We start from the raw sequence: 23148 nt of genomic DNA, 5'->3' as shown, positions 1-23148 counted from the left end.
TGCCTTTTCCAGCAAGGGAAAAAAACAAAAACAAAATGAAGGGGCCATTTGCTGGTCTCTGGAATCCTGTGCATGGTGGCAGTGGGGACACAGACGTGGCCCAGAAGCCCCTCTTGCCTGCGTTAAGCTGAAACTTCCCAGGTGGTTGAAGCAGCCGATCTGGACCTGGCACTCACTGTGTGTCTTGCACTGTTGTAACAGTGGCTTTATATCTTAGCCACAAATAGCATTTGGTACTGCTATATACATACATACATACATATATATATATATATATATATATATATATATATATATATATTTTTTTTTTTTTTTTTTTTTTTTTTTTTTCCTGAGATGGCATCTCACTCTGTTGCCCAGGCTGGAGTGCAGTGGCTCAATCTTAGCTCACTGCAGCCTCCACCTCCCCAGGTTCAAGCGATTCTCCCCTCAGCTGGATTAGCTGGGATTACAGGTGCATGTCACCATGCCTGGCTAATTTTTGTATTTTTAGTAGAAATGGGGTTTCTCCACATTGCCCAGGCTAGTCCCAAACTCCTGACCTCAAGTGATCTGCCTGCCTCGGCCTCCCAAAGTGCTGGGATTACAGGCGTGAGCCACTACACCCAACCTGAGTTACTTGTTTTTTTTACAGATGAGGAAACTGAGGCTCGGAAAAGCTAACACCTGGCCTGGGGTTAGTCACACTAAGGAGTGGCACTGAGACTCAAGAATGGAAATTCAAACTGTAGGCCACACCCCTGACCACCACGATGCTGGGCTGCAGCCTCCTGCTGTCTTCTCCAGGAGCCTCTCCACTCCCCTGCTGTGGCCAGTAAGGGGGGTTTTTTTGCAAGACATGGGGGCCCCGGGGCTGTTTCCTCCTGAAAAGACCTGTGGCTGTCCCACTGCCTCTCCTGTGCCCTCTGAAGGCCCCTGAGCTCCTGCTTCCTCAGGGCAGGTCTTGATCTGTCAAGCGGCTCCAACCCCTTTCCTTGATGGGCTGCATTCCGCTCGTGCTACAGACACCCAGGAAAGGACAAAGCATCTCTCCTGTGCATGCCTTGCCCTGCAGGAAAAGCTCTCGTTCCAACAGGCATTCAGAAAGACCCATACAGGCCCCCTACAAGGCTGTGACCGCCACCCAAGGAGGAAGAGCTTGTCCCCAAAGTGCCTAAAGGAGCCAGCCCCGGTGTCAGGCGGGACAAGTCAGCAGGTCTGGCACTGTGGAGACCAAGTGACAGCCGGCTCACAGCCCGTCCCAGCAAGGCTGGCAGCCCAGTGGGCCCCTCCGCAGGGAGGAGACGCATGGAAAGGAGGAGGAATTAGGCCCTAGGCGTGAGGAGGCAGGCGTGGCAGGAAGACAGGTGAAGCGCTTGGGTTAGGACGCAGGAAATCCTGTTGCAGGAGCCATCCTCCTGGCTCAGCACTGGCCTCGCTCCCTCCTGGCCTGGGCAGCACAAGCCGCACTCCCCAAGGGCCACCACTGCAGGTGGGTCAGAGCCCAAGGGACACGAGGTCCCCCAGCACCCAGAGGCAGGCCCCATGTGGGGCCCGGGCTCCTCCCCTCAAGCTCTGTGCCAGTCCCCGACCCACTGAGGGGCCAGCCTTACTTTCCGCCACTGTTGCGGCTCTTCCCTCTCTTGCGGGGGGGCGACAGGGCGCTCGGGGCGTGGGTCCGTTTCCGCGGCCTGCCAGGGCCTCTGCGTGCCAAGCTTCTATGGGGTTCCTCGCGCCTGTCCCTTAAAAAGAATCACACGCTTGGCTGTGACGCTGGGAGGCGGGCGGGGCGCGGAGAACGGGCACACGATGCATACACGGCGCCGGGTCCACGCACACCTCGACGGCTGCTGCGCGCCTGGCGGCCTGGTGGGCCGGGGTAGGGGCCCCATGGGGCGGGCAGGGAGCACACTCACTCGGAGTCCCGGCGCCGCTGCAGCTTCACCAGCTCACGCTGCTTCTCCTTGTACTGGCGCTGGACCTCGGCCAGCCGCATCCGGAAGTCCAGCTCCAGGGCATCCATGTCCTCCAGGGAGGACTTCATGGCGTACATCTAGGGGGGCACCAGGAGAGGAGGAAGAGAAGGTGAGGATGCCGCCACCCACCGACCGCCCAGATGCCCATGCTCACGGATAGGTCAGGGGAGAAAGACTACACGGGGAGGCAGGACTCAAATCCCACCGCTGCCACCTCCTAGCTGTGGCCATGGCCTCGTCGCAGGCAAGGGAGCCTGTACTGGCTCTGCGGGGCTGTGGCAACGCTCAATTAGATGGCAGGCCTGAAGCATAGTGCTTGTGTGTGACACCTGCTCCATCACTGAGGGCCATCGTGTCATTTATAAACGGAGGCTCAGCACGGGGATGCTGCTACCCCAGGCACCTAAGGCCAGAACTATGCATGACCCTGGGCTACTCTTCCCAGATGATCATACTGCAGCTCACCTGTTGTGCCCGACATGCTAGTAGACAGGTAAACTGAGTCCCCAGAAGGGCACCCACTTGCCCAGGAACACACAGCATGTCAGCACAAGGAGCTGAATGTAGCTCAGGCCTCTCTGGCGCCCAAGTCAGCCACGCCCCGGGCAGTACGGCACCTCCATAGAGGTGCGTGAGCTAGGGAGGAAGACACCGCCACTCACCCGCTCCTCCTTCTTGCGCATCCAGCTGTACTTCTTGTTGGGCTTCAGCTCCCGGGGAAGCCGCAGGTTCTTGAGCGGGTCCACCACAGGCCCATCCAGCACCTCCCTCAGCATGTGGCTGCCGGCCGCCAGCAGGCTCTCCAGGGAGGGCCGTGCCACCAGGGCCCGCTCCACACCTGCAGACAGGAAGCAGGTAACAGGGCGCTGCCACCACGCACTCCCGGACCCCAGACCTGGGGGTGCTGAGGCCCAGACCAAATGTAGGCCCAGGCCACACGCCCCCATCCCCCGAGGTGCTGAGTGAACAGAGGCTTTTGTGACAGACAGGAAGTCCTGAGCATCTCTAGACAAGAAGAGGAGTGAAGGCCAGGCGTGGTGGCTCACACCTGTAATCCCAACACTTTAGGTGGCTGAGGCAGGTGGATCACCTGAGGTTGGGAGTTCGAGAGCAGCCTGATCAACATGGAGAAATGGTGAAACCCTGTCTCTATTAGAAATAACAAAAACTAGCCAGATACAATGGATGCCAGGAATCCCAGCTACTCGGGACACTGAGGCGGGAGAATCGCATGAACCTGGAAGGTGGAGGTTGCAGTGAGCCGAATTCGCACCACCATACACCAGCCTGGATGACAGAGTAAGTCTCCATCTCAAAAACTAAATAAATACATAGAACAGGGGCAAAGGCAGCATGCCCGGCACCAGGTCCTATGCTCTATGCTCAGAAAACACTAGGCACAGCAAAGCCCCCAGAAGAGCACCTCCACAGGGTTCTTCCGCTTATCTGTATGTACATTTTTCCATAGTGAATATGCATGGCTCTTATAATCATAAAAAAAGAGCCCAGGATGAAAAACACAAACCAAGCAGAAAGGTATCCAAAGAAGAAAACCCTCTTCCTCCTCCAACACACAGGTCCCTCCCTCGGGAGGCCACTGTGGGTGCAGTTTCCAATAGACAGTTCCAGAAATGATTATGCGTATTTAGATACACAGGACATACACGGGTATCCTTTAAAATATAAAAATAGGCTAGGCGCGGTGGTTCACTCCTATAATCCCAGCACCTTGGGAGGCCAAGGTGGGCGGATCATTTGAGGTCAGGAGTTTTGAGACCAGCCTGGCCAACATGGCAAAACCACATCTCTACTAAAAATCCAAAAATGAGCTGGGCATGGTGGTGTACACCTGTAGTCCCAGCTATTCGGGAGGCTGAGGCACCAGAATTGCTGAATCTCGGGAGGCATGAGTTGCAATGAGGCAACACAGCCACTGCACTCCAACCTGGACAACAGAGTGAGACTCCAGTTCAAAAAACAAAAATTAAAGTAAATATAAAGTGGCTGCCTGCAGTCCCAGCTACTTGCAAGGCTGAGGCAGGAGGATCACTTGAGTCCTGCAGTGAGCCATGATCACACCACTGCACTCCAGCCTGTGCAACACGGCCAGCCCGTCTCAAAGAAAAAACATATATACACATATATATATGTAAAAATGACCTCAGGCCAGGCATGGTGGCTCATGCCTGTAACCCCAGCACTTTGAAAGGCCAAGACAGGCATATGGCTTGAGGCCAGGACCAGCCTGGCCAACATGGCAAAACCCCCTCTCTACTAAAAATACAAAAATTAGCTGGGCATGGTGGTAGCCACCTGTAATCCCAGCTACTTGAGAGGCTGAGGCACAAGAATAGCTTGAACCTGGGAGGTGGAGGTTGTAATGAGCCATGATCAACCCACTGCTCTCCAGCCTGGGCCACAGAGGGAGACTCTGTCTCAGGAAAAAAAAAACAAAAAAATGATCTCAATCAATACATACCGTATCACACTTTGCTTTTTTTTCTGCTTAACAGCTTTTTTCGTATTAGCACAAAACAAACATCTACTTCATTATAATCAGCTTGAACCTTATAAAAACTGCCATCTCTAAAGGTCAAAAACACTAGAATGTCAGCAATTTCAAATGGCCGAACCTAGCAAGCGGCAGCAGCTTATGCACAATCATAGGGGGGAGGGCGCGCAAAGGGTAGCCTAGAATGTTCTTGTATTGATGAGTTTTTTTTTTTTTTTTTTTTTTTTTTTTGTATTTTTAGTAGAGATGAGTTTCACCATGTTGGCCAGGATGCTCTTGATCTCCTGACCTCATCGTCCGCCCGCCTCGGGCCTCCCAAAGTGCTGGGATTACAGGAGTGAGCCACCGCGCCCAGCCCCTGGCTGGTCTTACAACTCCCGGGCACAAGCAATCCTTCCGCCTTGGCCTCCCAAAGTCCTGGGATTACAGACATGAGCCACTGTGCCCGGCTGACATTCTCTTTGTAATCTATCAAATTTTGTGAAGGTCCACATGTGCTTGAGAAGAAAACCGTATTTTCCATTGGCAATGGGCAAGGTTCCAGGGATGGACATGACTAACGATGCTGCTGAGGGCGGGGCTTCTCTTCCTTGGCACTTCACATTTCACTATTCACTATTCACATCTCTATTGGAGGCTGATCTCTGCCTTCATTGAAGACACTGTCTCACTGAGTCCCTGCCTTTACCCACTAGATGTCAGTAGTGCTCCCCACAAGCTGTGACAACCAAAAAATGTGGTTGGCCAGTGTTCCCTGGGGGAACAAAATTGCCCCAGTTGAAAACTGCTTGCTTTGCTCCTTTTTTTTTCCCCTAAAACAGAGTCTCACCCCGTCACCCAGGCTGGAGTGCAATGGCACAATGTCGGCTCATTGCAACCTCCACATCCCGGGTTCAAGCAATTATCCTGCCTAAGCCTGCCAACTAGCTGGAATGAATTACAGGCACGATCCACCACGCCTGGCTGATTTTTTTGTATCTTTAGTAGAGACTGGGTTTCACCATGCTGGCCAGGCTGGTCTCGAACTAGTGACCTTGTGATCCGCCCACCTTGGCCTCCCAAAGTGCTGGGATTACAGGGGTGAGTCACCATGCCCAGCCACTTTGCCCTTTTTCTTTTTTTTTTTTTCGAGACGGAGTCTTGCTCTGTCTCCCAGGCTGCAATGCAGTGACGTGATCTCGGCTCACTGCAACCTCCGCCTCCTGGGTTCAAGCAATTCTTCTGCCTCACCCTCTTGAGTAGCTGGGACTACAGGCATGCGCTACCACACCCGGCTAATTTTTTGACTTTTAATAAAGACAGGGTTTCACCACGTTGGCCAGGCTGGTATCAAACTCCTGACCTCAAGTGATCCAACCACCTCAACATCCCAAAGTGTTGGTATTACAGGTGTGAGCCACTGCATCTGGCCACTTTTCTATCTTTAGGGAAACTGAGGCCACAAAGCTGCAAACCTCATCAGCTCCCAAAGGATGGTGTGAGATTGAAGCTGTCTCGCCCACCCCACAGTGATGCCTCTGTGCCACCTGCCCCCGTTGACATCCTGTGAGACATAAGAGTCTACAATGTGAGGTAAGGAGGGCTGCTCTGTTTTCCGGTCACCTCCTTCACCCTCCCACAAACCCATCTTGCCGAAGCTCTCAAATGACAGGCAATGTACTCTATCTAGGCCAGCTGTGATGGGTTCAGCAGGTTCAACTGTGTCTCCACCCATTTAATATGCTGGAGTCCTAACCACCAGTAACATCAGAAGGTAACCTTCGAGGGAGACAGGGTTTTTGCAGAGGTGAGCAAGTTACAATCATGGCAATGGGCCCTAACTCAGCAAGGCTGGTGTCCTGATAGAGTGGAGAATTCTGGGCTGGTTGCGGTGACTCACACTTGTAATCCCAGCATTTTGGGAGGCTGAGGGGGACGGATCACTGAGGCCAGGGGTTCAAGACCAACATGGCCAATATGGTGAAACCCCATCTCTACTAAAAATACAAAAATTAGCCGGATATGGTAGCACGCACCTGTAGTCCCAGCTACTTGAGAGGCTGAGGCAGGAGGAGAATCACTTGAACTCAGGAGGCAGAGGCTGCAGTGAGCGGAGATCACACCACTGCACTCCAGCCTGGGCAACAGAGGGAGATTCTGTCTCAAAAAAAATTAAATTAAAAAAGAAAAAAAAGCCAGGCACGGGGGCTCACGCCTGTAATCCCAGCACTTTGGGAGGCTGAGGTGGGTGGATCATGAGGTCAGGAGTTCAAAACCAGCCTGGTTAGCACGGTGAAACCTCATCTCTACTAAAAATACAAAATTAGCTGGGTGTGGTGATGTGTACCTGTAGTCCCAGCTACTCGGGAAGCTGAGGCAGAAGAATTGCTTGAACCCAGGGGGCAGAGGTTGCAGTGAGCTGAGATCATTCCACTGCACTTCAACCTGGGCAACAGAGCAAGACTCCATCTCAAAGAAAAAGAAGAAAGAAAAACCCAGTACCAAGTGGAAAGGAAGACCAAGGGAGTTTCTTCCACAAAATAAAAAAAAAGTTTTTGTTGAACTATTTTAGTGAAAGAAAAGAAGCAATGAATTTAGGAACACTGCCGCCCAGTGGGGAAGAGGCATCGCTCACACAGATTTAACAGGAGCGTGGCTTCTCCAGGCTTGAGGGCCATCTGACCGAAACAGTCAAAAAGCCTTGAAAACATGGCCTTGTTTGGATGCAACAGTTCTACCTCTGGGAATATAATCCCAGGCAAATCAGAGATATGGAAAAGGATTTTTTTCTTCAAGGACAACCATCACATTATTTGCAATGGGGGGGGAAAAAAAAAAAAAGCAGATGAAAATGCCTTAACATCTAACTGGGCCATCGAGGGCCAGGGTCACTGCCAGGCAGAACATTGGGCAGTCTCTAGAACAATGATTTTTTTTTTTTAAACCACAGCTTTGGCTGGGCGCGGTGGCTCACGCCTGTAATCCCAACACTTTGGGAGGCCGAGGCGGGAGTATTACAAAGTCAGGAGTTTGAGACCAGCCTGGCCAACATGGTGAAACCCCGTCTCTACTAAAAACACAAAAATTAGCTGGCGTGGTGGTGGGCACCTGTAATCCCAGCTACTCAGGAGGCTGAGGCAGGAGAATTGCTTGAACCTGGGAAGCAGAGGTTGCAGTGAGCTGAGATCAAACCATTGCATCCACTCCAGCCTGGGAGACAAGGCGAGAGTCCGTCTCAAGAAAAACAAAACAAACAATAGAAACACCACAGCTTTAAGCCAGGCGGGCACTCACACTTTTAATACCAGCACTTTGGGAGGCCAAGGTGGGAAAAACCACTTGAATCCAAGAGTTCGAGACTAGCCTGGCCAACATGGCAAAACCCCATCACTACGTTTTGCGGGAAAAAATAAAACAAAAACTTAATTTAAAAAACCACAGCTTTGAAAAATGTTTAATAAAGAACATTTTAAGTAAAATGGCCGGGCACGGTGGCTCACATCTGCAATCCCAGCACTCTGGGTGGCCAAGACGCTTGAGGTCACTTGAGGTCAGGAGTTTGAGACCAACCTGGCCGACATGGTGAAACGCCGTCTCCATTAAAAATACAAAAAGATAGCCAGGTGGTGCATGCCTGTAATCCCAGGTGCTCAGGAGGCTGAGGCAGGAGAATCACTTGAACCTGAGAGGTGAAGGTTGCAGTGAGCAGAGATCATGCCACTGCACTCCAGCCTGGGCTACGCGGCGCGACTAGACTCTGTCTCCAAAAACAAAGAAAAAAAAATTTTTAAGTGAAAAAGGCAGGTTACAGAACACTATTTACAAGAAGATCTTAATGTAAGAAGTATATGTGTGTAGAGAAAGTTCTAGAGAAAATATACTAAAACACTAGTAGGGATATGATCTCTTCATCGGCTGCTGCCCAGGCCTCTCTTCCAAACCAGTTCTGGGTCCAATTTTCTATGCTGAACGTCAGTCATTCTGTGACTGGCCCAGAAGTCACTGCCCTTTCTGCTGAGGGTATCCCATTCTGTTTAAGAACCGTTGCTCCCCTCCCTACACCCCAACCCTTATCAAAGAACAGGTATGAACACCCCAGCCCGTGTCCTGAAATGAAAGAGGCCACCTGTTTCTTGGTAGCTTTGACAAAACACTGAGATTCACTCTCATGTCCTGAAATGCCAGCAAAAAGCATGAACTGAGGCCAGGCACGGTGGCTCACACCTGTAATCCCAGCACTTCATGAATCAAGGCAGATGGATCACTTGAAGTCAGAGGTTCAAGACCAGCCTGGCCAACATGGCAAAACCCCATCTCTACTGAAACTACAAAAACTAGCCAGGCATGGTGGCACACACCTGTAATCCCAACTACTTGGGAGGCTGAGTCAGGAGATTTACTTGAACCCGAGAGGGCAGAGGCTGCAGTGAGCCAAGAGGGTGCCACTGCACTCCAGCGTGGGCAACAGACTGAGACCGTCTCAAAAACAAAACAAAACAAAAAGCATGAACACTAGTCAGCCTATGAGAGTGAATCTCAGTGTTTTGTCAAAGCTACCAAGAAACAGGTGGCCTCTTTCATGAGGCTGCTTAGCAGGCCCATGGGCCTGGGAGGAACGGAGACCACCCCCGGCCCCAATGAGGATGGTTAAGTCAGCCTTGAATGAGGCCAACAGAAAGAAAAGTAGAACAGCAAGAGGGACGGAGGGAAGGAGATAGGAACACAGACAGAGAAACTAGGGAAGGGCCTGTGCAGGAAGAGAGAAACTTCGTGTCTTGGCTTGAACACCTAGATCCAGCCATACCTGAAATTACCTAATTTCTGCTGGACTTCAGTTCCACCAGCCAAATTATTCTCACCCTCCTAAACCAATTTAAATCAGAGTTTCTGTCCCTTGCAACCCTAGAAATCCTGCTAAAACACACCATTGACAGAATGAGAAATTTCACCACCAAGAAACCCACAAATTGGCTACAAAGTGTGAACGTACTTACCATGCTACTCAACCGAGGCTTAAAATGCTCAAGATGTAACATTTTGTTATGCGTATCTTACCACAATTTTTCAAAAAATCAGTATGAATAAACCACATTCTGGGAATTTTCAAAATTCAAAAATCTTATCAAAAAACTGTTTAAGAGGCTAGGTACAGTGGCTCACGGCTATAATTGCAGCACTCTGAGAGGTCAAGGTGGGCAAAATTGCTTGAAGTCCAGGAGTTCAAGACCAAACTGGGCAACAGAGCAAGACCCCATTTCTAAAAAAATAACTTTTTAAAAAGTCAGCTTGGCTTAGTGGTAGACCCCTATAGCCCAAGCTAATTGGGAGGCTGGGAAGGGAGGATCACTTGAGCCTAGGAATTTAAGGCTGCAGTGAGCTAAGACTGTGCCACTGCACTCCAGCCTGGGCAACATAGCAAGACCCTGTCTCCACAAAAATAAAATTCAAGAGGGACCGGGCATGGTGGCTCACACCTATAATCCCAGTACTCTGGGAAGCCGAGGTGGGCAGGTCACCTGAGGTCTGGAGTTCAAGACCAGCCTGGCCAACATGGTGAAACCCCGTCTCTACTAAGAATACAAAATTAGCTGGGTGTGGTGGCACATGCCTGTAGTCCCAGCTACCCAGGAAGCTGAGGCAGGAGAGTTGCTGGAACGCCTCCGCTGGGAAGCGGAGGTTGCAGTGAGCCAAGATCACACCATTGCACTCCAGCCTGGGTGACAGAGCAAGACTCTGTCTCTAAATTAATTAATTAATTAATTAATTCCAGAATCTGCATGATTCGGTGGTGCACTCTCACCTCCCAGCTCCTGGCTCCTCCTCTCCAGCTCCAGCTCTGCGATCTCGCTCAGCAAGGTGATCCCGTGCAGGAAGCTGTGCTCCAGGACAAGGCTCTCGGCCACTTCCAGCTTCTCCACAGCCTGGGCTCCGGCAACGCCCGGGGAGGGCAGAGGTCTGGCCTGGGGCAGCTCCGCAGCTGCCGCCAGGGCATTCATGCCAGCCAGTGGGTCCTCCAGGCCAGGCAGGAACTGGTCAGAGCTTCCCTCTTCCAGGTAGCAAGTGCTGCCGGGCACAGGCAGGGCCTCCTGGGGCTCCAGGCTCGGGCACTGTCCCTCCCCAGCAGGTATGTCACAGTCCATTTGAAGGCTGGGCTGGGGCTCGCTTGGGGTTGCCTGGGCCAGGCCTTCCTCAGGCACTGCCTCTGCCATGGGCACTGCCACAGGCACCTCCACGGGCTCCTCCTTGGTCTCCACCAGTGTCTCGGGTGCCCGCTGCACCCCCAGGTCCAGGGCGGCCGTGCAGGGTTCTGTCCGGCCTGGGGAATCCACCCGTGCTTCAGGCCCCTCTGCAAAGTCTGGGCACTCGGAGGGCTCCACGCAGCCCTGCCCAGTGGCACTCAGCGCCTGGGCCTCCAACAGGCCACCTCCACAACTGCCTGCAGGGCTCGGGGTGGCCATGGCTTCTGCGGCGGACAGTGGCAGCGGCGACTCCAGAGGCGGCAGCTCTGCAGAGCCCTCGTCTATGTCCTCCACCTCCGCCTTCACCTCCCGCTGGGCCAGTGGTTCTTCCTCCGGGCCCTCCCGCAGCGGCTCTGGGATCTTGGAGGGGGACAATCGGATGGGCTTGTCTTCAGGTGAGAGTGCCAGGCGCTCGGGCCCATCAGCCGGGAGTGGCACATCAGGGGCCAGGCCATCCGCGTCAGCAGCCGCCGTAGGCTGCAGCAGGAAAGGGTAGGGCCTCCCATAGTGCGGTGGCAGGGCTTGGAACGGGTACCTGGTCGGGATATCTGTCAAGGACACAGGGGTCAGCATGGGAGTCCCGGGATCCGGCATGCTGTGTCCCCGTTGACACCTGCTCACCACCCCAGACAGACCCAGACACGTTGCCACCCTCTGCTCTCCCAGCTGCAGGGCTGGGAGCTGTTCTAGGTGTGATCTCAGAGACCCAACGGCCTCAAAATTGGCCCCATAGTGAAAAACTGGCCGCCTTCCTGTCCCCAGGGTCTTGTATTGAAGGCCAAAAACCACAGTGTCTCTCTTGTCCCTTCCCCACTCAGCACCCAGCACAAGGCTAGACCAGAAGCAAATACTTCATGAGATCTGCACAGACCTAATACTGCCTTTACCCACCTTGTGCGGTCTGGCCCCTCGACCCTACAAGAATCTGCCGCTCCACCCATTAAACCAGTTGTTCAGCCGGGTGCAGTGGCTCACACCTGTCATCCCAGCACTTTAGGAGGCTGAGGTGGGCAGATCACGAGTCAGGAGATCAAGACCATCGTGGCCAACATAGTGAAACCCCGTCTCTACTAGAAATACAAAGAAATTAGTTTGGTGTGGCAGCGTGCGCCTGTAGTCCCAGCTACTTGGGAGGCTGAGGCAGGAGAATCGCTGGAACCTGGGAGGCGGAGGCTGCAGAGAGCCAAGAGTCAAAAAAGAAAAGAAAAGAAGTGCAATTGTTCAACCAGGGCCAGGTGTGAGCCACCATGCCGTTAGGAGGCCAAAGTGGGATGATGGCTTAAGTTCAGAAGTTCAAGACCAGCCTGGGCAACATAGTGAGACCCCATTCCCTTATATATTAATTAATTTTTTTTTTTTTTTTGAGATGGAGTTTTGCTCTTGTCAGCCAAGCTGGAATGCAATGACGATCTCGGCTCACTGCAACCTGCATCTCCTGGATTCAAGCGACTCTCCTGCCTCAGCCTCCAGAGCAGCTGGGACTATAAGCATGAGACACCACACCTGGTTAATCTTTTGTATTTTCAGTAGAGACTGGGTTTCACCATGTTGGCCAGACTGGCCTCAAACTCCTAACCTCAGATTCACCTGCCTCGGCTTCTCAAATTGCTGGGATTACAGGCGTGAGCCACTGAGCCTGGCCTCTGAGACTCCATCTCTACTGAAAAAAAAAAAAATTGGCTAGTCATGGTGGCACACCCCTGTAGTCCCAGCTACTTGGGAGGCTAAAGTGGAAAGATCACTTGAGGCTGGGAGATCAAGGCTGCAGTGAGCTATGATGGCACCACGGCACTCCAACCTCAGAGCAAGACCCTATCTCAAAACAAAACAAAACCTAACAGCAAAGCTAGGTGCAGTGGTTCAAGTCTATAATCCCAGCACTTCGGGAGGCCAAGTTGGGAGGATCGCTTGAGCCCAGGAGTTTGAGACCAGCCTTGGAAACAAAGCGATACACAAAATGTACGAATATAAAAAAATAGCCAAGTGCAGTGGTGCACACCTATAGTCCAAGCTGCCTGGGAGGCTGAGGCAGGAGGATTGCTTGAGCCCAGGTGTTCAAGGCTGCAGTGAGCTATGGTTGCACCACTGCAGTACAAGCCTGGGTGAGAGTGAGGATCCTAGCTCAAAAAAAATAATACTGGCTGGCCATGGTGGCTCACATCTGTAATCCCAGGACTTTGGGAGGCCGAGGTGAGCGGATCACATGAGGTCAGGAGTTCAAGGCCAGCCTGGCCAACATGGTGAAACCCCATCTCTACTAAAAAACACAAAAATTAGCCAGATGTGGTGGTGGGTGCCTATAGTCCCAGCTAATTGGGAGGCTGAGGCAGTGAATTGCTTGAACCCAGAAGGCAGAGGTTGCAGTGAGCCAAGATCGCACCACTGCACTCCAGCTCAGACAACAGAACAAGGCTTCATCTTAGGGAAAAAAAAAAAGAAAAAAAGAGGAATACCTGGCCGGGCATGGTAGCTCACACCTGTAATCCCAGCACTTTGGGAGGCTAAGGTGGGTGGATCACCGGAGGTCAGGAGTTCAAGACCAGCCTGACCAACATGGAGGAACCCTGTCTCTACTAAAAATACAAAATTAGCCGGGCATGGCGGCACACGCCTGTAATCCCAGCTACTCGGGAGGCTGAGACAGGAGAATCGCTTGAACCTGGGAGGCGGAGGTTGCGGTGAGCTGAGATGGTACGATTACACTCCAGCCTGGGCAATGAGAGCAAAACTCTGTCTCAAAAAAAAGAAATAGCAACCCAGTTCTGTCCCAGATATAATCTCCCTGAGAGCAGGCTTGTGTGTCCCTGATTCTCTGCACCACTCCCAGCCCAGCATGGAGGCAGGCAAGCTGGAGGCGTGCAAAAGGGAAACTGACGAAAGCGAGTCAGGCGCTGGCCAGGCACAAGCTAAGTACTCAGCCACCACTGGCCTGAGCTCACCCAGCCTTGGTGCCAGAATCGGAATTTGAACTGAAGTCCTCCCAAGCAGGCACTCACATGTCTGATACCCCCCAGGGAAGAAGAACACAGTCCCAGCCCCCAAAGCCACCTGCTGCCAAGTCCCCACTGACACAGGAGTTGGGAAGAGTGGGTACGTTCATGCGACACATGGTGCAGGTGTACAGCTGCCCAGAACCGGCATCCCTGGACTGTCATTGCCAAGGTAGAAGTTAGCGCCGACTGCATGCTGTGTGTGTGACAGGTCTGGCAAGGTTGAAAGCTCAGAACAATTTGTTCTGAAGCAGGTTCTAATATTATGCCCATTTCCCTGACACTACGAATGAGGAGGGGCCGAGCAGAGGCTGGATGTGACTGTGAGCTCCTGTGTTTGTTCCATGTCTGACAGCCAGCCTGGTATGCAGGAGGTGCTCCATGGAGATGGAATGAATGAATGAATGGGTCAATGAAGAGATGGGTGAGAAGTTCTACCACACCAGGGCCAGAGTGAGACCCTGAGGGACTCAGCTACATCCTACCTGAGAACAAGGCCTGGAAGGGGCTGGGGGCTTCCTTCTCCAACTCCAAGTCTTTCTTCTCGACCACATTCTCAGGGGCCTCCTCCTTGCGGGTGATACCCGGGGTGGGCGGCGGGGAGGCGGGTGGCGGGCTGGTGGGGTGGGAGCGGGGGGTGGCGGGGTAGGCGTAGGCGGGCGGCTTGGACACATCCTCCAGCTTCTGGATGACCTTGGCTTTCAGGGCAGCCACAGGGGACGCACGGGGTGATGGTGGCGGGCTCATGGCCTTGCCATAGGTGCCCGCAGGGCCAGCGGCCAGGCAGGGGGGCTTCCGAGGCAGTAGCCCAGGGCCAGCGGTGGCCAGGCCAGCCTTGCCTGTGGCCTCCAGACCCCGCTTGCTCCCCTTCTCCTCCATCTCCGCCCGATGCTCCTGTGCCTTCAGCCGCTCCTGCTGGGGAGGGGCCGGCAGGCAGGGTCAGTGCAGCATAAGTCCCCCCCACCCCCAGCACCTGCCCTGACCCCAGGGTCCCCCGGTCGGAGGAGAACCTCATACAGGACCTGGGGTCCAGGCTGCTCACCCGCTCCCAGGCCAGAGACGGACATTCCATCCCACCCTGTGTGTCATAAGCATAGCGTTCCGTGCAGAACCCCGAAAGGCAGGGCTGGGGTGAGCAGCTTTGGTGGGCCCCTTCAGACCAGGACTGATGGAGGAATCTGCCCATAGCTCGGCCCCACAGGGACCCTCACAGTCAGGCCAAGGGGGGCCAGGTGGGAGCACGAGGCCCCACACCTCGATGGCGCTGGGACAGCAGCCTTCACAGAGCACTCACTACCTGCTGAACCTTCCTGTTTCACTGCAGTATCATTTTAGGGTCTCAAAATGCCCCAAAAGGGGGGCAGGAGGAGCACAGGTGTGCCTTTTATAAGGAAATGGGAGGGAGTCAGCTCCACGATCACCAATGCCTACCTGGGTGGGTCAGTCAACACACAAAACAGATCAGAGGCCGGCCATCATGACTCATGCCTATAATCCCAGCACTTTGGGAGGTGAAGGCAATCACCTGAAGTCAGGAGTTCAAGACCAGCCTGGCCAACACGGTAAAACCCTGTCTCTACTAAAAATACAAAAAACTAGCCAGGCGTGACGGCACACACCTGTAGTCCCAGCTACATGGGAGGCTGAGGCAGGAGAACTGCTTGAACCCAGGGGGTGGAGGTTGCGGTGAGCCAAGATTGTGCCACTGCACTCCTGCTTGGGTGACAGAGCAAGACTCCATCTCCAAAAAAAACAAAACCAGTACGAAGCACTCCAAGGACAGGCCGCTCTCCCCATTACTAAACAGTCATATTTAGCAACATGAGGACTAGGCAACACTAGCATCTCTGTTTCTGGGAGAGGAAACTCGAAGCCTAGAGAGATGAAGCCACTTGCTTAAAGGCACACAGCCAGGCCTGGCAGATCTAAGATTCAGACCCAGGGCTCGGGCTCTGAGGGCTTCCTGCTGCATATGCCAACCAGGCCAACTCCTCCAGAGCAGATCCCTCCTGTACCCTATCTTATGGGACCATGCCATCAGGAGGCAGCTGGCCAGGTCCCCGTCATGTGCCTCTCCAAGAGGCCACCTGGAGAGAAGTGGCCAGGCTGGGCTCAGGCAACAGCAGGAGCCCCCTGGGACTCCTTCAGCATCTAGTCACCCTTCCCCAGTCCCCGAGGCCACCTCTATGCCTTGGTTTCCCCCTTGTTCCTGCACCCTGCCCTGCCAGGCTCCATCCACCTCTGCTCACAGCTCCCTCTGCCTGTAGAGCTCTTCCACAGATGGCTCCAGGTCTCTGTTCCAACACTGCCTCCTCCAGGAAGCCCTCTCTGACCACCTGCCCCTCTGCTGTTTTCTGCCCCTCCCCATAGCTGTCTGGAGTTTCTTCTGGCTGACTGACTCATCTGCCTCATTACTCACAGGGCCTCCGGAGAGGGCTGCACCTCATCCTCCCCAACTTACCACTAGCTGGGCGCTCCTCTGCAGTTCCAGGGCCTGGGCCGCCTGCTGCTGCAGGTACAGGAACTCCTGCTGCCGCAGGAAGTGCTGCTGCGAGAAGAGCTGCAGCTGCTGGGCGTGGTGCAGGGGGCTGCGGCCCGGCGGGTACAGGGCGGGCCAGAGGGGTGGCACGGTGGCCCGCTCCATCAGCTCCGCTGCGGGGACACAGACAGTGGGCTGTACCTGCGGCCTGACACTGCATCGCCATGCCCATTTACAGAAGGGATGCTAAGGCCAGAGAGGGGCCTCTCACATAGCAGGGAGCTGAGCTCTGCAGGTTACCCGGCTGCTCCCCAGTGTTTAGGAAGCCCGTCCTGTCCTCCACTGGCCACGTGTACACCCCAGGCCTGGGGAACACAACCCTGTCCACACCCCGGGGTGGGATGACCTCCCCACAGCCTCACAACCAGAGCAGGGCAGCGTGCAGACGTGTACGAGGGCCACTATGGGAACCTAGGAAACGCCTTCTCCCACCCCTCCCAGCGGCCTGCAAGCTGGATTCCTGAGGGGATGGGGGTGCCAGGTAGAAGGAATCCCAGCCCCCACCCAGGGCTGCTGGCCTCACTTCTCTTTATGGAGCTTCTGGGTGGGAACTCACTGCAACAAGAACCCCAAAGCTTTCTAACTCTGGCGGCAGGCATCCTCTCTCTGAACCCCTGTCCGCCTCCCCAGCCCCTGGGTTTGCCGGCCACCACCCCTTGGCTGGGAGGCCCTTGCCATCAGAGACCATCTCACTGGGAGTGGCCAGCCCGGCCCACGCTGGCCACATGGAGGGTCCACTTACCGAAGTGAGGCAGGTGATCACTGGGAATGACAACCAGCTGGCCCGACTGGGGGTCCCTGACAAACTGGTAGGCCGATGGCAGGGAGCCCCCCAGGCCAGGTGGAAACGCAGGGGCCATGCCCTGGTGTAGAGATGGGGGGCCCAAGCCTAGGAGGAGAAGCCCACGGCCGAGTCAGTGCTGGGACCCCCAGCAGGCGGTTTTTCCTGGGGAGCCTCAGCCCAGCACCACCCCCCAAGTCCTGAACCTCTTGGGGCCCCCAGTGGAGAAGCCAAGGGGCAGGGGTGCTGGCTGATTACAAAGAGCCTCACAGAGCCACCCCCAATGGGCATCTGCCCCAAACAGGTAGGGCACAGGGGCCCCACGAGGCAGATGCCATTATCATTCCTTCTAAAGACGAATGCAGGAGCCAGGAAACGGCAGGCAGGCAGGAGCCAGCCCTGAGCTCTCATCCTGCACCCACGCCCTCCCACCCCTCCCTCAGAGAAGGGGAGAGTCCCCACGTCCCGCACTCACCGTAGGGGTGTCCGGCGAGCCACATGGATGTGCTGCCCGAGCGGGGCAACCAGGGGTGCGTGGCCAGGTGGGCTGCAGGGTCAGCAGACCAGCGCCCTGAGCCCGCCAACGCCGGGCCCCCAGTCACCATGAGGTTGGGGTTGAGGCCGTTAGGAGCACAGCTGGTAGGGTGCAGGCGGGCCAGGTCTGCCAGCTCCTTACTCTCTCTGGAAGGAGAATCACAGATGTAGTGGCAGCTCAGACAGCCCAGAGAATGAGAGGAAGAAGGTGGGTTACCCCAAGGAACCATTGGCCACCAGGCCACGAGTCAGGACAACCACCACTCGGAACAGAAGGGCCGCCCAGGGCCTCCCACACTCACTGGAAGGGGCCGTGGGGCCACCTGGCCTGGGAGGGCTGGCCCGATGCTGAGGACCAGGGTGGGTCCTGCTCTCAGGACCACAGCATCCACAGTCAAGAGGCCAAGCCCACTTGCGGTCCTCCAGCTGCCCCTCACACCCAGGGGCTCCCAGACACCCCTCAGACCCCCAGGCTCCTCAGACACCCTCACCTGAGCAGCTTCTCCTGATCCCGGTCCAGCCGCGCCCCCAGCAGCCGCTCCTCCCGGTGTCTGGCCCGGTCATCCACACAGTCCTCATCTGCTCGGCCGTGCCCTACAGGGGGGCCGGGTGGAAGTGAGCCCCCAGCCAGCACCCAGCCAGCACCCAGCCCGCCCCAGGCCCACTGGCCCCACTGCCCTCACCCCTCCCTGGGCTCCTCAGAACCCCGATGGTCCTGCATAGCCATCCGCACAGCTCCTTCACCCCGAAACCTTTCCTTATGATGCACCAAGCTCCCCCAAACCCCAAATAGGGTCCTCAGGGCCAGGAATCACCTCTCTACCATTCCCCATCCAAAAGGCCTGTCTCTGTCGCCTGGACAGATAACCACGGTGATAGACCAACGGCCATGGATAGTATTGGAAAATGTCATAAAACCTATCAGAACAATGAAACGTGAGGCCAGGTGCACTCGCTAATGCTATTTTAATGACTGCACAGCGGACTCCGAGCTGGAGTTTGGTGAGGACAGGGCGGAGTCCAAATGGAGAAAAAAACCACAACCCCAAAATGAGCCAGACCTGGGTCACAAGTAGCCAGATTCTGGAACCATGCAGGCCTGTGTGCCCCAAGACAGTTTAAATACACACGCCTGTAATTCCAGCACTTTGGGAGGCAAAGGCAGGTGGATCACCTGAGGTCAGGAGTTTGAGACCAGCTCGGCCAACATGGCGAAACCCCATCTCTACTAAATAAACAGAAAAATCAGCTGAACTTTGTGGCGTGCTCCTGTAATCCCAGCTACTCAAGAAGCTGGGACAGGAGAATCACTTTAACCGGGAGGTGGAGGTTGCAGTGAGCCGAGCGTGCCAGACACTCCAGCCTGAGCAACTGACAGAGCTAGACTCTGTCTCAAAATATATATATATATACACACACACACATATACATATATGGCTAATTTTTTAAAAATCAAGATCGAAGGCACAGTGGCTCATGCCTATAATCCTAGCACTTTAGGAAGCTAAGGCAGGATTGCTTGAGCCCAGGAGTTCAAGACCAGCCTGGGTAACACAGCGAAACTCCATCTCTACAACAAATACCAAAATTAGGCAGGCATGGTGGCATGCACCCGTAGTCCCAGCTATTCAGGAAGCTAAGGTAGAAGGATTGCTTGTGCCCGGAAGGTCAAGGCTGGAGTGAGCCATGAATGCACCATTTCACTCCAGCCTGGGTGACAGGGCAAGACCCAGACTCTAAAGGAAAAAAAAAAATAAAGACAGAAAAATAAACCCAAAGAACACTATTCATACCGGGCTTGGTGGCTCATGCCTGTAATCCCATCACCTGAGGTCAGGAGTTCAAGACCAGCCTGGCCAATATGGTGAAACCCCATCTCTACTAAAAATACAAAAAAATTAGCTGGGCGTGGTGACAGGTGCCTGTAATCCCAAGATGCTTGGGAGGCTGAGGCAGGAGAATCACTTGAGCCCGGGAGGTGGAGGTTACAATGAGCAGCGATCACACCATTGCAGGCTCCAGCCTGAGCGACAGAGCAAGACTGTCTCAAAAAAAAAAAAAAAAGAACACTATCTACTTGGGTGGAGGAGGTGGCCTTGGCTCCCAGAGTGGGAGATGCCACCGGGCTCACTCATCCCTGTCCCTCCCTATGGCCAGCTCCCCTGAGGCCCAGGCCTGGCACATGGATAGTCACCAGAGGAGAGGGGAGAGGGAGCGGAGGAGTGGCAGGAACCCCGTCTGTCCCTCCCAGCCCCTCCTCGTCCCTGCCACCCTGCCCTGGCCCCTCTTTGAGTGTTTAACACCATGAGCCAGAGATGGGCACATGCTGGACGGGTGAGGGCATGGGAGGGAGCTGAGCACCATGGCAGAGGCCACCAGGTGTGCAGCTAGGAAACCTGTCCGCTGGCTCTGGGTGCCGGAGCATAGGCCCAAGGCTGGCTGACACTCCCCTTGGGGCCGGCCTTCCCAGGGCTGCCAGGAAGAGGGGTGGGCTGGGAGCTAGGTCCTCCTACCAGGGCTACTGCGGGCGGACGCTGGCCATCAGCCCCCACCCCCCAGGGCACAGTCCAGCACCACCAGCAACAGTGTTGGGGATCCGCCAGCATGGAGACACTATCCTTCCACTGAAGACAAGGTCCCCGCCCTGCCGCCCTAGCTGGGGTCTACAGCAGCACCACAGCCATGACCCTCATGGGTGAGGAACCTTGGAATCAAGCTTCGCCTCTGATCTCTCCCTTCCTGCACTCCCGAACACCAGGAGCCAATGAGCAGCACCTGAGGACCAGCAAAATGGCTCAGGAATGTGCCAGCACTTTGGGAGGCCGAGGCAGGAGGATCACTGGAGCCCCAGAGTTTGAGACCAGCTTGGGCAACATGATGAGTCCCCATCTCTACAAAAACATACAAAATTAGTCAGGCATGGTGTCATGCGCCTGTGGTCCCAGCTACTTAGGAAGCTGAGGCAGGAGGATGGCTTAAGGCCAGGAGGTAGGGGTTGCAATGAGCTGTGATGACGCCACCACACTCCAGCCTGGGCCACAGAGTGTCTCCCTTTTCCCGCAGGAAGGTGGGAACCCACCAGTCCCAGAAGCAGAAGAGAGGAACCCGGACAGAGGCACAGCCGTGCACGCACACACACCTGCAGGACCGAGTGCACGGAGGGACAGCCGGGCAGCCCGGCATGGGGAGGGGTGTGCCGATGGGGGCGGCTGGACATGGGCATGCAGGGCCACATGGACCACCAACATCAATGTAGTTCCTGTATCACCGCGGAACCTGAGCCCACCAGGCACCCCTCCCTCAGGACTAGAAGGGGCCCTACCTGTGGACCTCACGGGGAAATTGAGGCCCAGAAGGGCATCAGGCAGGACTGGGGCAACAGAGGGCCACCCGAGTCCTGCAGCCGTGCTGAGAAATCAAAGCATGTGCTCAAGCTTCCTTCTCGCAGGGAAGGTGGCCGTCCCGGCCTACAGAATCCCAGCGGTTCAGCCACGAGGGGGCCACTCTCACGCCCGCTGGGTCCTCTTGGCGCCTGGGTCAAGCTCAGGGCACGGGGCTCTCCCACTGCCCCCAGGTGGTGGGAGATACTTGGGAATGCAGCCTGGGCTCGGCCCCAAGCCCTCTGTCCTTCCCACTGTCCCAGCTGTCACTGTGAATGGTCTCAGGGGCTTCCCTTCCCAGGTGCCACCTGCCACAGAAGCCAGTCAGAGCAACTGCCACCCTCAGGACCTCAAAGCCCACAGCCCAGCCTGCTCCCTGCAAATGTGGTTGGTCTCTGAAGTGATGTAGTGAGCCCTCTGTCCCCGCCCCCGCGCTCAGCCGGGTTCCTGCTCCACCCTCCTCATTCTGTGGCCTCCCATCCACTCAAACCCCTGGTCCCACCTGTCACCCCACGAGGCCAAGTGGAAACCTGGCCAGCCTCTCGAGGATGCCCTAGCCTCTCTGTGCATGTCACACTCATCCCTTCCCCATACCTCTGGGCCACCCACACACCATTCCCATCACCTGGACCTTCCCCCCATCAGAACTCAGCTTCAAGTCCCACCTCCTCCAGGAAGCCCTCCCTAACCACCTCTCCATCATCACACTCCTTTGATTATACACAGCTATTCTGCTTATTGGTCATTCACTGTGTGTCCTCAAGGCTGCAGTGAACTCTGACTGTACCACTGCACTCCAACCTGGGTGACAGAGTGAGACGCTGTCTCTGTAAATTAAATAAATAAATAAAAACAGAAAAGTAAACCCAGGTTGGGCATGGTGGCAAATGCCATGGTTGTGATCCCAGCACTTTGGGAGCCCAAGGTGGGCAGACCACCCAAGGTCAGGAGTTCGAGACCTGCGAAACCCTGTCTCCACTCAAAATACAAAAATCAGCTGGGCATGGTGACACGTGCCTGTAATCCCAGCTACTCAGGGAGGCTGAGGCAGGAGAATCGCTTCAACCCGGGAGGCGGAGGTTGTGGTGAGCTGAGATCATGTCACCATATTCAAGCCTGGGCGTCAGAGAGAGACTCTATCTCCAAAAGCAATAAATAAATAAATAATAAAATAAAGTGAAGTGAATAAATAAACAAAGGCTGCCCCTGTGCCCAGCAGGGCCCCACGCAACTCTGCACACACAAACCCATTCAATCACCATCAACCCAGGAGGCGCGTCCCAGCTCTCATCCTTATCTTCTACATGAGGAAACTGAGGCACAGGGAGATTAAATAAACATTCCCAGGTCACAAGACTAACACGGAGGCATCACATATGAAATGAGGCTCCGAGTCGGCCCTACTAACCACCGACGCACATAGCCCCAGGTACGAAGGGCCACAGGGCCCTCTCCAGCCCCCGTCATCACTGCCGTCCCCTATCTGCAGGCCGCCTGGAGGCCCAGCCCCACCCCAGGGCCTATGATGGGGTGAGGGTGCCCTGCAGCAAAATCCCCCCAGTCCACGGCGACAACTGCCCCCCGCCCCGCACAGGTCACGCGCCCCACATCGCAGCCATTACATTACGAGCCCGAGGCTCACGCAGAGGCCCGGTTCCCATGGCAACCCCTTCCAGGCCTCTCTCTGAGCAGTTACAGATAGGGTTGCTCTCCAGGGGTCCGGGAAAGCGGATGGGGCGGGGATGACAGGATAGAGGCCCCAGCAGACTTGTCACCAACACCATGGTAAACACCCAGCTCTGCACCCCCAGCCACCTTCTGTGATGCTGGGGGTGGGGACATTCCCACAGCCCCTCCCTCCAAGACCTGTCCCACCATAGAGGTGCTGGGCCAGTGAAGAGGTGGGATAGACAGAGCTCAGCTCAGGGCTCCCGCTCAGCCCCGCCTCATCCCTGCAGGCCTCAGTCTCCCCATCTGTGAATGGGGACCTTGTGGAGCTGTCTGCTCATAGCGGCTGCTGTCTCAATGGCAACGACTGCTTTTGTTTTGTTTTGTTTTTGAGGCAGGGTCTCACCCTGTCACCCAGGTTGGAGCGCAATGATGCAATCTCACTACAGCCTCGACCAGCTGGGCTCAGGTGACCTCCCGCCTCAGCCTCCCAGTAGCTGGGACTACAGGTGTCACCACACCACTATGCTTGGATTATTTATTTGTTTTTAATTTTTTTTTTTTTTTTTTT

At 55.1% G+C, this 23148-nt stretch overlaps 1 protein-coding gene across 7 annotated transcripts in view; it reads right to left on the bottom strand.

Annotated features, from left to right (window-relative positions):
- Positions 1-23148, bottom strand: part of TNRC18 (trinucleotide repeat containing 18) — a 115710-nt gene that overhangs the window by 54199 nt on the left and 38363 nt on the right. For 5 of the 7 annotated variants that reach the window (XM_037740361.1, XM_037740366.1, XM_017533747.2 and 2 more), the window contains 9 exons: positions 18021-18123; positions 17471-17676; positions 16957-17103; positions 16137-16327; positions 14161-14590; positions 10247-11233; positions 2618-2793; positions 1896-2032; positions 1593-1721 (listed from right to left, as the gene is read on the bottom strand). In XM_037740361.1, the coding sequence (XP_037596289.1) occupies positions 1593-1721; positions 1896-2032; positions 2618-2793; positions 10247-11233; positions 14161-14590; positions 16137-16327; positions 16957-17103; positions 17471-17676; positions 18021-18123 (2506 nt within the window). The remainder of the gene's footprint in view (positions 1-1592; positions 1722-1895; positions 2033-2617; positions 2794-10246; positions 11234-14160; positions 14591-16136; positions 16328-16956; positions 17104-17470; positions 17677-18020; positions 18124-23148) is intronic. The other 2 variants (XM_037740363.1, XM_037740364.1) reach the window with 2 other exon arrangements.

Source organism: Cebus imitator, unplaced genomic scaffold, assembly GCF_001604975.1.
Source record: "Cebus imitator isolate Cc_AM_T3 unplaced genomic scaffold, Cebus_imitator-1.0 Scaffold82, whole genome shotgun sequence".
Lineage (NCBI taxonomy): Eukaryota > Metazoa > Chordata > Mammalia > Primates > Cebidae > Cebus > Cebus imitator.
The sequence above is the reverse complement of the archived record's forward strand: the minus strand, read 5'-3'. Positions and strand labels throughout refer to the sequence as shown.